The sequence below is a fragment of the Mytilus galloprovincialis genome, chromosome 9 (genome assembly GCF_965363235.1).
Source record: "Mytilus galloprovincialis chromosome 9, xbMytGall1.hap1.1, whole genome shotgun sequence".
In the NCBI taxonomy this organism is placed as follows: domain Eukaryota; kingdom Metazoa; phylum Mollusca; class Bivalvia; order Mytilida; family Mytilidae; genus Mytilus; species Mytilus galloprovincialis.
In genome coordinates, this window is record NC_134846.1 from 18,333,656 (window position 1) to 18,351,379 (window position 17,724).

Here is a 17,724-nt window from a genome sequence, read left to right on the forward strand (position 1 = left end):
AACTTACAGATATACATGCATATATCTATTATCATGCAGTGACTGCTAAGACAGTCCTGTATCATTTTTTTTTATTTATGATAATTTTGCTATAATGCAGATTTGAAATGATTATTTATAATCGGTTTCCATGAAACTTGGGAAGTTTTACAGATAATTGTTTTTATCCATATATGTAAGTGTACAAATCCTTGATATAAGATAAAAGTTTACTTCCCTATATCATGTCAAACTGTATGATTCGCTGTTGATCCGTATACTTTAATGAACTAGGCTTCACCTAGGTGCAGTGTTTCCTGATCTTTATTAATAGAGAAAGTGCAAATTGGCTATCCAATTACATGGAAAGCAGAAAGGAGAACAAGAGAAAAGGAACTGTTCTAGTCAGTTTATATTTGAGGTAAAAAATGAAATTTTCTCTTTTTATCTATTTTCATAAAAATAAATTTGTAAGCTAAGACTGACTTTTTGCATTTTGTCGTATATAATTATATAGAAGCCTTTATGTTGTTGGTGCATTTTAATTTTTTTTCAAAAATAATTAATATCAAATAATATGTCATAAGTTTGCTAAAGGGGTAGGTCCGGTAAGGACCGATTTTGGCCTCAAATTTCAGGTTCATCTACCGAAAGTTTTTGGACACTTTTTAAACACTTAAGTGTCTATTTCAATTGATTCGATTAGTTAATGTGAAAGATTTTAACTGATTTAGTCATTAAAAACGCTCTGATTTAAGCAAAAATATAAAAATTCTATCAAATATGCAAAAAAACGTCACTTTTCAGATGGTTTTTGTCAAAAATGAAGGTGGCCGCATCCGTGTTCATCCTCAACCTTTATATATGTTTTGTATTATCATCAAATATAACTTATATTTTAATATTATGAATGAACACGAATGCGGCCACTTTCATTTGAAACGGAAACCGTCTAAAAATTAACCAATTGAAAATGCTAAAATTTTGAAGATTTCAGTAATTTAGCATGACTTAATGATGCTAGAACGCGATATGTGTGTATTGTATTGTCAAATACAGCTCATATTTATGTAACAGAAGCATTTTGCTTTCCAAAATATAGCTTAAAGATTACATTTTCACAATTTTCTAAAACTGCTATATTTTGGGGCCAAAAAGGGGTCTTACTGAACCTACTCCTTTGCTGAAATCATGCTACAGAATCACTGAATCACTCCTCGATATCTAGCCAATTATGGCCTTCAAATCTTTTCACAAAAAATCTGAAGTTTAGTTGTAAATTGACGCGATTTACGGTCATTTGCTCTGTATGAGACTCGAACTAAAACAGGTAGAAGGAGAAACAAAAGACGAAGTTGCTCATTTTAAAACGGAAATACAGAAAAGTGTTGCCAAACCAGGCTAATAATTAAATAAACACAATACAATTGCTCTTCCTTTCTTTATTTATTAAATAGTTTATATCTTCTTTATTAGCAAAACAAACAAAAAATACATAGACAAAACAAACATTATGAAAACTCGACAACTATAGACATATTTTGCGAAGATTACGATCTAGATAATTTGAAATCATGACTGTAAATGTTATAATTATAACAGCTTTAAAAAGATAATTAATTCATGGTTTAACGGATTCATCTAATTAAAAAAGATGGTTTACAATTACTATGATCGTCATTTGATAACATGTAGTTAAAATGCTTACTGTTGTTCATTAAAAGATCACTTTTACTGACATAGGATAGTTGTCATCACACCTGCATAATTATTAGTACTTATTATATTTTTTTTTTACAGCAAATGATATGTTTTGACACTTTATTATTTTGTTTGCCTTGTGTATAATTTTGTAATATTCATATGTCTTCAACCCCTCGGAGTACACATGTGTATTTCTTTAAAAAAAAAAAAAAAAAAGATATTCAGAATTATATTTTATGCAATTAACGATGGCTTCCGTTGTCATGGCTGATGCTACATGTATATACATAAATGCTAGCAATTATCGATATTCCATTAGTAAGTCCAATTGCACTGATGTGATCTATAATTATGAATATACCACTTGACTTAGAGTCACCCACCTGTGAAAATGGTGAACGTATAAATCCGTCGATCATGAAGTATTATTTAAACAGAATTATGTCGGAATGACTATAAATAGTTTTTTGTGTATTCTATAAATATAAACAGAAATATGACGTAGTTCCTTGGATATCCTGTGTTATTTTTTCCTGTTGCTGAAAACTATAACAATGATCGGTAAGTTATTCTTAAAAACCGTGTGTGTTTCGTGTTGTCTTAGTGTTCGTCGATTATATACAATCATTTTTTTCGTGTACAGTTTTAAACTAGTGATTCATATTGAATATTTATATGCCAATGGAAGCGAATAACTGCTGACATGCTATTAATTATAAATTATAAATTAGATAATATCTACGATATATATACACATTTTCATTATCCCATGTATACATTGCCGATCGATATTCACAATAATTAAGGGGCAGCAACCCTTGCATATTTTGTGCATGGTTAGGTAAGAGCGACATGTACATGAACATAATGTACATTTCTGTCATATATGTATAAGGGTGACTGTCTTCATTTTTGTATTCTGTATTTTGTTTTCGCGGCCATTTTCTCTATCATGTCTATTCAGTATGGATCAGCACGGTCATGATAGTTATGCTTATAATGTTAATTAACGTCCAAACTGAAATGGAATGTCTATGACTCTATGTTAACAATATCTGTAACAAAGCCAATAGAACAATCGGCTTCCTAATACGAAACCTGAACATCGGATCTACGTCTCAGCTATGTAAAGGAAAGTGCGTACATAAAAAACTTGTTAGACCAATAACAGAATACGCCAGTCCTGTATGGGATCCATACAATAAAATTGACCGACTAGAGATGGTCCAGAGACGTGCAGCACGATATGTAATGAACAAACACCAAAATCACTCGAGTGTAATTAGCAAGATGTTAAACCACCTAGAATGGAGATCACTTGACAAGGGACGAAAAGATGCAAGACTAACCATGCTCTTCAAAATAGTTAATGAGAAAGTTCATGTGACAAAGGAAGATCGTCTGAATTCCACCTAAACGATTGTCAAGAAATATGCATGACAGAGAAGCTTCCAAATTCCAGCAGCATCAAATGATTACCGGAAATATTCTTTCTTTCCACGAACCAGCAAAGATTGGAACCGTCTCCCTCCTGTGGGTATTGTCAGCGCTGACAGTCGAGTCTTTTAAAGACTCGGTGACAAAGCTGAACTCAATTCAAAGGGAGGGGAGGGGTCCGTATGCGCACCGAAGTCATAGCAAAATATTCAGTTTGTTGATTGTGGTCATTATCCGGTAGAAGTAGAAGATAATAAGGATTTGTTCACCTTTGAGTAGATTTTACACTTTGACAATTATCTAGCAATCAATTGTTACACGAAGGGAGAAAATTGAGATATATATTTAACATTTATTGGTAGTGAAAACAATGTGCACACTCATTTATGAGGCAAGAATTTGGTCAAAACTATTTGAACTTTTTTTTTCTTGATGATATTGTTAAATGTATGATTATTTGTGATGTATCTTGATATATCATATTTGCAACAACAAATCAGGATATCATTATAATATATAAATTCCATACATTTGGCTAAGTCCGATTCATACTCATGATTATGATAGTCGAGAGGCAGAAATTGCCGAAGGGCCATCGGATATTCTCATTTATGTATGTAAAATCGATTTTAGATTAACAAAACTTGCAGCAATGTTGACCCCCCCCCCCCCCACCCCCAAACTATTCGATTTAAGTTTTTTATCCTACATCGATCTTTTGATGTCGTCCCTAAACCCGACATTATGTTGCTTCTATTAACTCAAAGTGAACACATGAATCTGAAGTACTGAAATTTGTTGTTTTTCACATTTAGGAAATTATTTTATTTTAAGTAAAGGGATATAATGTATCTCTCATATATGAGGGTTTGGATGGGGTTAAATGATTAAAGAATAATGTCCTTAAAAAATGGAGATTAAAGAATAACGGGCAAAAAAATGAAGATTAGAGAAAAAGGGGTTAATTTTTTGAAGATTAGAGAAAAAAGGGGTTAATCTTTTAATGATTAGAAAAAAAAGGGGTGAAAATTAAATGTTTACAGAATAACACCCCCCCCCCCCATTCCAGACCCCCATTAAAGGGATATGATGTATCTCTCATATATATACGATGTAGCTTTGATTAATGGTTTGTCTTTACTGTTGATTGGTCAGTTTTGATTTTATCAGCCTCGATTTAAGAATATTTTGACATTGAACTTCATTGAAGAAATATTAATTGTAATACTTGGTGTCGTTAACTTTTTTTATCAATGTCAAAGTATATTTGTTCCGGTTCTCAGATGTTCGGTCCCCTCGATACTTATAAACAGCACCATACTAATTTATATGTTCCTGTTGGAACACACACTGTTAAATTTGTTTCAGTGGACATAAGGTTACATGATATTTTTGTTTTCATTTGAAAATTTAAGCAGGAGGAAATACTACATATAATTTAAGTCCTTATGACCAAATTGAAGGAGTTGTTGGCTTTAAATGACAACTTTCATCCCATTCTTTGCAGCCTTGGAAAAAGAGAAACTGATAAGCATAAGATGAAAAACAGTAACAAAAGCACTGTTGCTTGCTTGCGGATCGTAACATGTACGGTAGCAAAGTGATTTCGTGCAAATATAATTTATTTCCATTTAAACAGATAGTAAACAATAAAACTACACATGCGCTGATTTAGGATTTGATAAAGTTTTAAAAATTGCAGAGCAATTACTTTCTTTGGATACTGTTTCATGCAATCCCCCGGTTATCCACTTTTGCCGTGTTGTCTCGTGGTAGCGTGTTTCACGACTGGTTTAACCGTCAGCTGTCCATGGTGCATTGAGGAAGATTAAAATACCAGCTAGGCATATTGGTCATATACCATGCATACCTCACATGATCGCTCATTATTTCAATAATATTATTTTGAAAATTGCTATCAGTCATGTTTGCTTTTTGCAGTTTTTGTCGAGTTAATCAACTATGCAGTTTTTTTCTTTAACAATCGGCAATCCTCGGGCGACTCCGCTACTCTCCTTTGTTATATATGAGGTACGGAATTGGCCGAGTTGTGACGGATGTTTCTTTTCAAAGTCATGTGATTTCGACCAATCTGAAACTTAAAGTAATAGTACTCCCTGTGTTATCGTGCGCTTCTAAATTTTATGTGTTCTGTTTTAACGGTGACATCCCATTAGTCCGACAACCATTATTCCGACAGCCCATTACTCCGACAGCCCACTATTCCGACAGCCCATTACTCCGACAGCCAACTATTCCGACAGCCCATTATTCCGACAGCTCATTATTCAGACAGCTCATTATTCCGACAGCTCATAATTTCCAAATGCATTTATCTTATGTGTATGGGTAAATTTTCTCTAAAAAGACCAACTCCGCTCTATATACTATTTGTGGTTGTCCATTTTGATTCCAAATATTCTTTTCATGTGGGATATTTGTCTCAGTATATTATATAAGTATACAAATCCTTGAATTATCAAATTGTAATCAAAAACTTAGTGAATTATGTGTTTTGGTTAAATATACATATTGGTATCATCGATTTAAAAATTCAAACAATGAACACTGACACAGGCAAACTTGACACTTATTTCATTTAAAGATTGTTTTCAAAAAGAAAAATATTTAGATATCATTAATTTTTAAAAAGGCAGTTCATCTGTTACTTAAGAATCGGTGCTCATCCATTACATTAGGAATTAAAAATTCCAGATTCTCAAAAAAATCAAAAAATCGTATTGTACAGCTGATAAAGTTGAGGATGAGCGTCATTTTTCAATCGCATGCTCATAATATAAAAAAGAAGATGTGGTATGATTGCCAATGAGACAACTATCCACAAAAGACCAAAATGACACAGACATTAACAACTATAGGTCACCGTACGGCCTTCAACAATGAGCAAAGCCCATACCGCAGTCAGCTATAAAAGGCCCCGATAAGACAATGTAAAACAATTCAAACGAGAAAACTAACGGCCTTATTTATGTAAAAAAAATGAACGAAGAACAAATATGTAACACATAGACAAACGACAACCACTGAATTACAGGCTCCTGACTTGGGACAGGCACATACATAAATAATGTGGCGGGGTTAAACATGTTAGCGGGATCCCAACCTTGTATTGTAATGTCTTAATGTTGACCCAATCATTATACCGCCGCTTCTAAAAAAGTGTGTGGGTGGGGGGTGTAACTGTCCGCCAATCCGTCAGTAAGTCCGTCAGTTTGCCCGTCCGTCCCATGAATATTTTGGTTGCATCTTTCTCATGAACTAGTTATTTCTTAAAATATGTTATAACTTAAACGTAATAATACCCCGGGGGTTACTTACTATATTTTTAGTGGTAAAGGTGTGCCGCAAAACAGGGTCACTTTTTAATGCCCTGCTGTTTAGAACAGGGTTTCTTTTTCAAGTCCTGTTGGTTAGAACAGGGTCGCTTTTTTGCCCTGCTGGTTAGAACAAGTTTTTTTTTAACAAAAAGTATTAGTCTAGAACAGGATCTCTTATTCAACTGATGAAGATACAGTCTAGAACTCTGGTCTAGAAATGCATCTTATTTTATACGGTCTAGAACAGGGTATACATTTTCTGAGCATGTATAGAACAGGGTATGTCTTTCAATGTTTTCTGGTTAGAACAGGGTATGATTTGGCAAATCCTATCGGCACAGTTATACCCGAAAGGATAGTCAGTAACCCCCCCCGGAATAATACAGACAGACACATTTTATTTTACCCTGATACCCTGATAAGTGTCGAACTTATGGGTTGTCGGATTAATGGGCTGTCGGAGCAATGGGTTGTCGGACTATTGGGTTGTCGGTATATTGGGTTGTCGGACTAATGGGTTGTCGGACTAATGGGTTGTCGGACCAATGGGTTGTCGGATTAATGGACTGTCGGAATAATGGCGTGTAACCGTTTTAACACAAATTAAAGCTTCCTTTTCTATTATGTGTATTCGTTTTAATATGATAATCCATTTTTTCACACTAAACAATTATAAATGGTTTTCAATTAATTGCAGTATTGTGTCATTACGGTTGCTATGGTTACTTGACACTGATTTAGAATAATATTTCTATGTAATTGATTTATATACCTAGGAAAATATATTCGGCTTATCAGAAAGTAAGGAACTTAATCATATCGAACGGAGACAAAAACTATTCATTGACTAGACTATTTTCAATTGAAATTATAGTCTTTAAAAAATAATTTTCATTTTCAGGAGTTGCAGCAATTGACGCCGAAAATGATGAGTTAGTAAACGATCTAGTGGAGAAATGAATGTAAGTTATTTAAAAATATGTAAAGTTATTTATGATATACGGATTTAGTAAATATTAAACATAATTATACAGCGCAAAACCTTCAAAACACTATGCCAACATAGAAATATTGATAACAACCGAAAAGATATTCTTGAAGAAAAAAAAACTTATTCCGTGGTGGCTATTTAACGTTCAGCGACAAATATCATAAACGAATTAAGGACTGGACATATCAGTGTCACATTTTTTTTAATTCAATTTTTAAAAAGGATAGGAAATAAAAAGATCAATTTCAAAACAAACTACACTTATCGCAAAAATTCCCGGAAAAAACTCATTGAAAAAGTAGCGCGTAGCACACCAAAGCAGTCATAAATGCAGGTGCCTCGTAAGAATAGACGGTGCCTGGTCTGCTATAGATTTCTGAAGATGAAAATGGCAACCACTGGCCACCTTGTGTCGATAATACAAATTATAAAGATTATGAAAAAATAGTTTTTAGCGTTAAAAGCGCTTTGTATGCTATGTGTATAATTATAACAAAATTGCGCATCAAGCTGATATATATGGAAGTTTTTAACGACCTTGACTAGCTATACAGCCCTTGCAAGGTCGGGCATCAAACTGAAAAAAATATCGGAAGCTTATGTAAGTAAATTAAAGATATTATTATCCGATGAATTTACTAGTATATGCCTTTTCCGGGATCAAGGAATTAAGGGCTTACATTTGTTGTCTATAAGGTGTTGAAGACCATAGTTAACGTTAACATCTTTGAATGCCATGGTGCGGTTGAAAAATACGTTTACACAAAACATACCATTTTTCTTCTATATTTTAGATATTCTATCGGCTGCATATAAAAGTAGAGGAGTTCTTTGGAGGTTTATTTGAAAGGCATGGACGTTTTGTTGCCAGACATCCATGGGCGGTTATCATAGGCGTGGCTATAATAGACATAGGACTCGGTCTCGGTCTTCTGAAGATTCAGACGGATAACAGTATAGAACAGTATGCACCAAAAGACAGCACAGCTAGTAAACATAGGGAGGAGGTATGCACATTTACTATATAAACTTTTTAACCCTGCGTTGTAAAAGACCGACATAAAGAGCTGGATGTTTAACGTGCTAGTTCATAGGGTAACAGTCCGCAGGACGACTTGCCACCTTACTTGGATATATTTTACTGACTCCGCGCTTACACTAAAATATCCCGACCGGGGTTCGAACACACGTCTACCTCTCGTACTCTTAAGGTTACTGAAGGTGCATTTATGTATACTAAAAAATTGAAAGACTTCAAACATTTAAAATTATATATACAATATTAAACAACCCATTGTCTCGTTTGAACATATTTATTTAAAAAAAAACAAAGTATGTGTCAGTTTTGAGACAAAAGCATAAAAAAATCTTTCTCAAACGACGTATTTGTTTTTATAAAATTTATTTACAAATAAAGTCGTTGATATATGATATGAACTACAAGTACATTACAACATTTATTTTGGTTTGTACCTAAATCCTGTTTGTCTTATATGAATATCATACTCTTTTATGCTCATGAATATCTATTGATCACAATTTCAATTAAACACACGACTATACCCATTTATGTTTTAACTATACAAATGTTAAGTTTTAATTATAGGAATATGTTACTGACTACAATAAAGCACAAAAATGTCTCCAACGCATTACTGACTACAAGACTAAACAAAATCAATGTTTATCGGTAAATTTAGAAAATTAATTTACAAGAAGACACTGTCTTGATATTTTATCAAATTAATTTATGTTATCTAATACAAATATAAATTTACGTCATTTCACAAGGTGTTAACGTTACTCGTCATGACTGCTTTCGATCGTGAGATCACCCATACAATGTATGATATGATTGCATTTCCATGCGACTCGACCGAGAAAATCCCCTTCTAAATCGAGTCGGAACCGAATAGATTGAGTTTGATCACACGTTAAAATCAGTGGAAACTTTAAGGAAATGTTTATGTTTAAAACGTCCTTCAATATAAACAAAGATTTGAATATCAGCTTCACCAAGCCTTATACTGATAATATAAATATCCTTACCGGCAGATGTGTTCAATTTATAGCAATTCTAAAAAAATCCTAATCATATTGTTATTTTTTTTCAAGGTGTACAGCATGTTCCCAAATGTTGACACAACAAACAACTTTTACCAACATAGTTTGATATCCTACAGCCAGTATGCTATAGTCATTGCTCAAAGAAAAGATGGCGGCAACATTGTTGATTCATCCAGTTTAAGTGATGTCGAGGCTCTTTACAATTACACCGTATCCATTTCTATCAATTCCAGTGGATCCACGTATAAGTATAATGACGTATGCGCCCGAAGATTTTCATCGTGTGTGATAGATGGCAATTACATTTTCAGTAATGATTTTAAGGATGACCTTTCTACCGGAAACATATCATATCCTTCATATACAACTTCCGGTCAGACGTTTAACATTAGAGACACTTTTGGAAAATCTGTAGCTAGTGGCGGTTTTCTTGAATCTGCAGTTGCAATCAGGCTTACATTCTCTGTGGCTGGGAACAGTGTATCTGATGACTGGCAAGATGCATTTATAAAGAAAATGAAGTCCTCTTCTAGCAATACTCTTAACATAGATTTTGCTCACGGAAGCAGTCTTGATGAAGAACTGAATGCTAACATATCTGGTGATATTACCCTTTTTATAGTGACTTTCAGCTTGATGATCACATTTTCTGGATTAGTTTTATTTGGTGGTAATTCGGTATCAAACAGATGGTTTCTAGGCACAGCAGGGGTTGTTTCAACAGCCCTTGCAATTGTTGCAGCGTTAGGATTTGTCTGTCTTTGTGGAGTATTGTTTGCCAGTATTGTTGGTACAATGCCGTTTTTAGTCATAGGCAAGTATTCTAGATATATACATTGTGTATTTTTGAACGATTGACATTGATGGACATCAACATCTAAGTCATTTGGTCGCTGGGGGAATTATCCTTTTCGTTACTTTTTTTTTAAATTGATGAACCGTCACGCTAACAGCAACGCAAACAGTTTACAGTTGGTTTTGTTTTGTTTTTTTTTGTTTATGTTTTTTTTTCCTTAGATATCCTTAGAGGCAGTCTGATATAGATACTTCTTGATACAGTTAATTAGGATAGGCACTTAAAATGCGCCATTGGGTCGATCGGGTTACCTGAAACGTATACTTCTTCAGGTCGAAATGCCAAATTATAGGGTTTGTTTTTATTTTACAGGGATCGGTGTAGACGATATGTTTATTCTTTTGTCTGGTTTAGCACAGACTTCACACATTGATGATATCGAAACACGTATTGGCAAGACCATGCGAACTAGTGGTATTGCTGTTACCATCACATCACTTACTGACGTCATCGCTTTCTGTGCAGGTGCCTCGTCACTGTTTCCAGCAGTAAAACATTTCTCCTTATACACAGGTATGTTGTATTATTTAAAACATATGAAAAAAGGCGGAATATACCAAAGCGACTTTCAAATACCGTAACATAAATTAAAGTGGTACCTAACACTACAGGGAGATAACTCTGTAAAATCAGCTAAACGTTTTAATAATACGTTGTATTGTAAAGGGAATATAAGCTTCTCAATGATCAGAATTGGTGTATGTCAAATTGCTATATAACCAGTGTATGTTTTCTGACAAAACGGTTGGTTCAAAATGTTTTATTTTTTTTAATTTTTTTTGTTAAAGGGTCAAAGTAAATACTTTGTCAAAATTTTATGAAAATTAAACGACCCAAATTAATATTAGTGAAAGTGTTGGGTACCACCTTAAAGAGAACCTGAGATCATTGCAAAACAACACAAACGAAATACGACGAAAAGACGAACAAGTCTACAAACTATTACATAGAAACCTAACGATTTAGAAACACGAACCCCAGCATAACTATGCATATGAATGTCACTTAATATCTCACTAAACGATTCAATGGCATCCTCAAAAGGAAAATGATTTCAATTCTCTAAAAAAAAAAGTGTATAGTGAATGAAATTGAACAAAATATTTTGAAATCCTATCTAATAGAAAAAGAATGATGTAAAAGACAAAATATAAATTCACTGGTTAAATTTCTCATTTCAGGAACCGCAATTTTGTTCTGTTATTTGAATTACATGACGTTTTTCGTTAGTTGTATGACTCTTAACGAAAGACGAGTTTCACAGAACAGACATTTCTTTACATGTCGACGAGTTAAAACTAAAGATAAAATGATTAAAGATGGGAAATCAAAGGCTTTGATTCTATGCTGTTCTGGGTCACCATCAAAACATCGAGATGAAGTTGAAGGTCCGCTTGAAAAGTATCCCAAAAAGCTTCTGAAGAAAATTCTGCGGTTTACTCCTGCAAAAATTATCATTTTACTTCTATTTGCTGGATTTGTAGGAGTATCAATATATGGAGCATACCACTTCAAAGAAGGGTTAGATTTGAAAGATTTAGTGTCATCAGACTCTTATTTCTACAGTTTCCAGGAATCTTTGACGGCTTTTTACGATCAAGGTATAACTATTGGTTTGTACGTAAAATCAGATGTTGATTACAGATCGAGTGACACACTGGATGCTATAAATAGTTTACGGGATAATCTTCAGAAAGATCCCGATATAAGCGACACATTTTTCTTATCATGGTTACATGCCTATATAAATTCAACATTCTTCGATAATTCATCAAATTCGAATTTCGTAGCTGGGCTCCAGGCTTTTTCAGCAACAATAGAAGGAAATATGTATCTCAACGATGTTACTTTTGACAATGGGAATATATCCGCTTCTCGATTCCATATTTTAACTGAAAGTATTGCATCGTCCGGTGGTCAAGGTGACATGATGTTACGGGTACGAGATATCGCATCTAATTCACCGTTACCGGTTTTTCCCTATGCGGGAACATTTATTTACATGGAAGGATTTGTTGCTATATACTCTCAAACATTACAAACTATAGGTATTTGCGTTGCTGCCGTTTTCGTCGTCACCTCCGTATTTCTTCCATTACCGGTGATGATTCTTTTCATTACAATTACTGTTATACTAATTATGGTATCTATTTTAGGCTTTATGCATTTTTGGGGACTGACTCTTAGTTCTGTGACGATGATTCACATTATAATGTGCATTGGATTTTGTGTAGACTTTGCTACCCATATTTGTCATGCGTTTGCACAGGCGGAAAGCACAAATCGAGACGACCGAGTAGGTATGGCCTTAGACACAGCTGGGGGTCCAATTTTGAATGGTGCTCTTTCAACAATTATAGGGGTTATAATGCTTGCTCCGTCCAAGTCGTTCATCTTTTTCTCATTTTTTAAAGTCATGTTCATGGTTATGTTATTCGGTCTGATTTATTCAATTTTTCTTCTGCCAGTTTTACTTTCCTTTTTCGGACCAAAATATGTATCAAAACATTCTGACAAAAAGGACGAGAGGTCAGTAGATACTGAGAATGGAATGATAAGAAATTCAAAGTGTTCAAATGGTACCGAACATTCAACAGATACATTTATAACGAAGAAAGAATCAACAACTAGTCAAGGGGGAAATACAGAAAAGGATTCTAGGAACAAGAAAAAGAAGAAAAAGAAACGGAAAAAGAAAAGAAAACATCACGAAGAAGATCAAGCTGAAGAGGAAGAAAGAATTAATGAAAGAAGTCGGAGAACACCAAAAGACTTGCCGCCTTTGAAATTTTATTCAAAAAATGAAGTATCTCATTCAAACAGATCATTCACAAATGATGAACCTGTAATATAATATTCAAAGTATTAGAGTTTTCTAGGCTTCAGGTGCCTTTCGAAAGTACTTCAGATTGAAAATGAACAGTTTTAGCCCATATTAAGACATTAAGCGTTGTGGGGTTGTTGTCTCATGTACGTATACCCTATATCTACTTTTATTCATTTTCTAAATCTAAATCGGAAAATTCTGAAACATTCAACTCCATTTTTTTTTTGTATACTCGGGGTGTTACTTTGGTTTTTAACAGTTAAAACAGTCTGATTTGGGGAGGAGTATAACAGTTACACGTTGTAGCTTATTTCACCTTCACCTTACGCTCAAACAACCCAATAAATATAATACAAAAAGTATAAGTACTGTAGTTTATATGTGACTGTAACAAAAGAGAAGACAAAACCATCTATGGTCATCAAGTTTGCATCTCGACTTTGTAGCACAATGTACTTGTTTCTATGCGGCATGGGGGCCTCGGTGGCCGAGTGGTCTAAGTAGTTACTACTGTAATCACTAGCCAGTCAACACTGAGGTTGTGGGTTCGAACCCCGCTCGTGTGGGTGCACTCGACTCCAATCTTAATTGACTAGGAATGTCAGTTTTTCTATCGAAGGTCGGTGGTTTTCTCCGGGCACTCCGGCTTCCTCCACCAATAAAAACTGCCCGCCACGAAATAGCCTAAATGCGGTGCTTAAAAATGGCGTTAAAACACCAAAAATAAAAATAAACAAATTTATGCGGGATGTAATGGCAATCTGATTATTTATTTTGTTTATTTTTGTAGTGGAGTTATTCATTTGTTATCGTTGTTATTGATGGTATTATTATGTTAATAGTCATACCCTTTGCGAACCCTCGCTTGGGTATGCCAAGATAAATACTTAACAATACAAGTAGCGCACCATATCATATCATATATATGTAGATATCAAGTGTACTTGGAACATAAATTTTGAAATTATTTCCTAGTTAACATATAATTTTCCTATTTAGAGGCAATGATGGGGATTAACTAATCAAAAACACAAAACAAACTTAACTTCAATTTGGTCGAACATGAGTCAAAGGTCGCGATTTCGATTACGGAACTGGTGTTTTTGGAGGAATTTATTTTTGTGTTTACAAATGCAAAATATTTTTTGAGATGGTTAAACATGTGTTTTTTTGAGATCTCATAAATTTAAATTATGAAAATTTGCATATTTTACAAATTTGGAGCTTAATAATATGACCTCAGAAACTTTCTGTGTCGTCATTTTGATTCATTGCTGTTAGTTTTGAAACAGTAAGTCACAACAAATAGTTTAACTCCAAAGAAATTAACAGAAATGGTGCGCTTCTTTTGTTGTTGAGAACATGTAAGTTATGAAATCTAGAATTTAATTTATATTAAATACCTGTTTGTATTATGTATTATTTATTTTATACACATGATCATTATTATTCTGGTGCAAATACAAAATGTCAATCCTGGTATCTATGAGGAGTTTATTTACAACAGCTGGGTCTATGCCACTGCTGGTGGAGTTTTAATCCCCCGAAGGAATCACTAGCCCCGTATGTAGGACTTCAGTTTTGACATGAACTATTAAAGATAAAATGGTCATAATTATAAATTAACTGTTTATAAAACTTTGAATGTTTGAAATACTTAGGCTTTTCTACCTCAGGAATAGATTACCTTAGCTGTTTTGGGCAAAATTTTTAATGAGCGTTTGGTTCTCAATGCTCTTCAACTTCGTACTTTATTTGCCCTTTTTCACCTTTTTTCTTCGAGCGTCATTATTGAGTCTTTTGTAGACGAAATGCGCGTCTGACGCTTTTTTCAAAATTTCCATCCCCGTATCTATGATGACTTTGATATAAGTATTTGAAGAATACAAATTTGGCAGTTTGAATTATCATCTGAATAAAAGTATAAGAAAGAATAGTTAAATTTTCAGAATGTGTATTTCACGATAAAATTGAACCAGTTCTAATATGAGTAATTCATTTACATGTTTTCAAAACAATGATTACTTGCACCAATTTCATTACATATGGAAAATGCATTGCCTTGTATCATTTCTTTTGTTGGCCATATGTCGTTAACTATGTAATACAAGGAGTCTTAGATCACACCGAACGGCAAACTACAAAGGCCCCCATAATGACTAGTGTAAAACAATTTGATCAACTCTTTATAAAACAGCAGAAACGAAAAACACTTTTAACTCACCAACAAACGACAACCACTGAACAACAGGATCCTGACAAGCTTGGCTGCAAATTGAAGGCTATCTACGTTTTCTCTTCATTGGCAATGACAATCCATGTCCCTCCTATAAAAACAATTTCATACGATAAGAAGCTTATGATACCAAAGTGATTTGCAAACTCGATAAGTTAAAATAAAAACTGACAATACCATGACAAAAAAAAAATACGATCAAAGGACAAAAATAATTCAAACACATAGAACATTATATACTGATAAATACGAAATTTGTCTCATCAAAGTTCAAATACGAAGATAAGACTAGTTATGTTTTCACATTCAAAGAAATGATGGCGACTGGAATCTATACTATTAAACGAGAAGACCTCATTTTTGGTGTCGCTTCTCTTCTTTCCACAATAAATTAATCAACACGCCTCTGTGTCCTATAGGTACAGTGCATAGTCGCATTTGTCATCCATTCATATGATTATTCAGATTGAGTTATTTTAGGAGAAAAACCGAGAACAAGGCATCCGGGTATTGTCCCGTCATTGTACGAAATTTTAAGTCAGATTAGACTTCCGGTTTGCGTTTTTCTGTATACTTTAACATACATATACTACGAATAAAGTGTATTTTCTGAATTTTATCTGCTATCATTTTCAAGTTTACTATCCACGGCAGTCACAGAGTTTATTAAATAGAGAGGGTCTGTATACTATATCAATGATCACCATGGATCGATTAGTAAACTTAGAATTGAAAGTAAATACGCTTTATTTATATAGTAATGAATGTTCATAATATACAGATAAGCGCTAAAATTATTCATGTGAACTTTTGATACTTTTTCTGAAATTCTCCAGTCATTAAATCTTTTACAAAATTCATTGATTACAAAAAAAAAAGAAGATCTGGTATGATTGCCATGTTGAGACAACTCTCCACAAGAGACCAAAAATGACAGAAATTAACAATTATAGGTTACCGTACGGCCTTCAACAAAGAGCAAAGCCCATACCGCATACTCAGCTTCAAAAGGCCCCGAAATGACAATGTAAAACAATGCAAACGAGAAAACTAGCGGTCTTATTTATGTACAAAAAATGAACGAAAAACAAATATGTAACACATAAACAAACGACAACTACTGAATTACAGGCTCCTTACTTGAATAAATGTTCATAACATACTAAATGTATGTTCATATTGAAATTGATAGAAAACCAAAAATTGGGAACTTTGGAAATAAAGGTGGAGGGTAAAAAAAAACATGTTCCTGTCCCCAATAACCTATGACTTATGATACTTTTGCTGAAATTCTCCAGTCATTCTGTATTTAACAAAATTCTTCCAACAACACTCTACATACTGATACTTTAAACTACGCTCTGAATGCCCGCGATTTCGCGGGTGTGTTCTAGTGAAGTTGAAATTAGAATATATCCGGCCGTCGTCTACATTTTTTTATCAAGTCGTGCTGACGTTTCTTTTTTTGAAGGGATAATTTTGGCTTCGTCACTTTGAACTTGTGGTTTAATAACTTCCTTGTAAACAATACCTCTCTATCAAGAAATTAAGATAGGAAATGCAACCTTGGAATATCGTACCTACTGAGATACTCCATATGCAGGGGCTGCTGAATTATGCTACAAAGAAATGAAAAATTCAAAAATTGTGGAGCTGACAGCTTCTCTTCTGTCGCCTAGTTTTGATCTTAACCGACTGTCATTGAAAGTTTTTTTTTAAATAGTCAAGATATTACGTAGACTTGACTGTGTCTGTTGTAACATGTATTGTTCGTTTGGATAATTAAATGTGCTCAACATAGTTCCCCCACGTTGAGTTATTTATTGAGAAGACATCATCTAGCTAATCGAACATGCAATTAAAGGGTTATTATATCTGCTTGTAAGTCTGCATAAGGAATTGATATTTGAAGTCTGTCTCGTGTGAATAAAGGAACAAAATAGAGACGTAAGATACCAGAGTAACATTCAAACTGATAAGTCAAAAATTAACTGACAACGCCTTGGCTAACAAGGAAAAACCCATCCGACAACAATAGTACACAAAACACAACATAGAAAACTAATTACTGAGCAACACGAACCCCACAAAAACTGGACGTGATCTCATGTGCCCTGGAAGAGTTATGCAAATCCTCCTCAACATGTGGAACCCCTCGTCAAGCTCATGTTAGTATATATCCAATAATAAGTCTTATTCAGTGGGGGACGGAATTGTTGTAACGACATTAGGAACACATACGTTATTATCTGTGAAACGGATATTTCATACCGGTCAACCAACTCGTAA

The 17,724-nt window shown here is 34.0% G+C and overlaps 1 protein-coding gene across 3 annotated transcripts; it reads left to right on the plus strand.

Annotated features, from left to right (window-relative positions):
• Nucleotides 1–265: 265 nt before the first annotated feature.
• Nucleotides 266–14,611, plus strand: LOC143044548 (patched domain-containing protein 3-like). Of its 3 annotated transcripts, none has more exons than XM_076216610.1 (6): nucleotides 266–400; nucleotides 7,360–7,420; nucleotides 8,244–8,456; nucleotides 9,565–10,330; nucleotides 10,685–10,885; nucleotides 11,554–14,611. In XM_076216610.1, exons 2-6 carry the CDS (start codon nucleotides 7,415–7,417, stop codon nucleotides 13,224–13,226), a joined length of 2,859 nt encoding a protein of 952 aa, XP_076072725.1. In that variant the 5' UTR covers nucleotides 266–400; nucleotides 7,360–7,414; the 3' UTR covers nucleotides 13,227–14,611. The 3 variants fall into 3 exon arrangements, with proteins under 3 accessions (XP_076072725.1, XP_076072724.1, XP_076072726.1); XM_076216609.1 differs by lacking the exon at nucleotides 266–400 and adding an exon at nucleotides 2,096–2,244; XM_076216611.1 differs by lacking the exon at nucleotides 266–400 and adding an exon at nucleotides 4,683–4,707.
• Nucleotides 14,612–17,724: the final 3,113 nt, after the last annotated feature.

Bases quoted from the DNA above. Each gene is read 5' to 3' on its own strand.
- LOC143044548 (XM_076216610.1), top strand. The intron at 8,457-9,564 runs GTATGCACATTT...TTTTTTTTCAAG, and splicing joins CTAGTAAACATAGGGAGGAG to GTGTACAGCATGTTCCCAAA. The intron at 10,331-10,684 runs GCAAGTATTCTA...TTTATTTTACAG, and splicing joins AATGCCGTTTTTAGTCATAG to GGATCGGTGTAGACGATATG.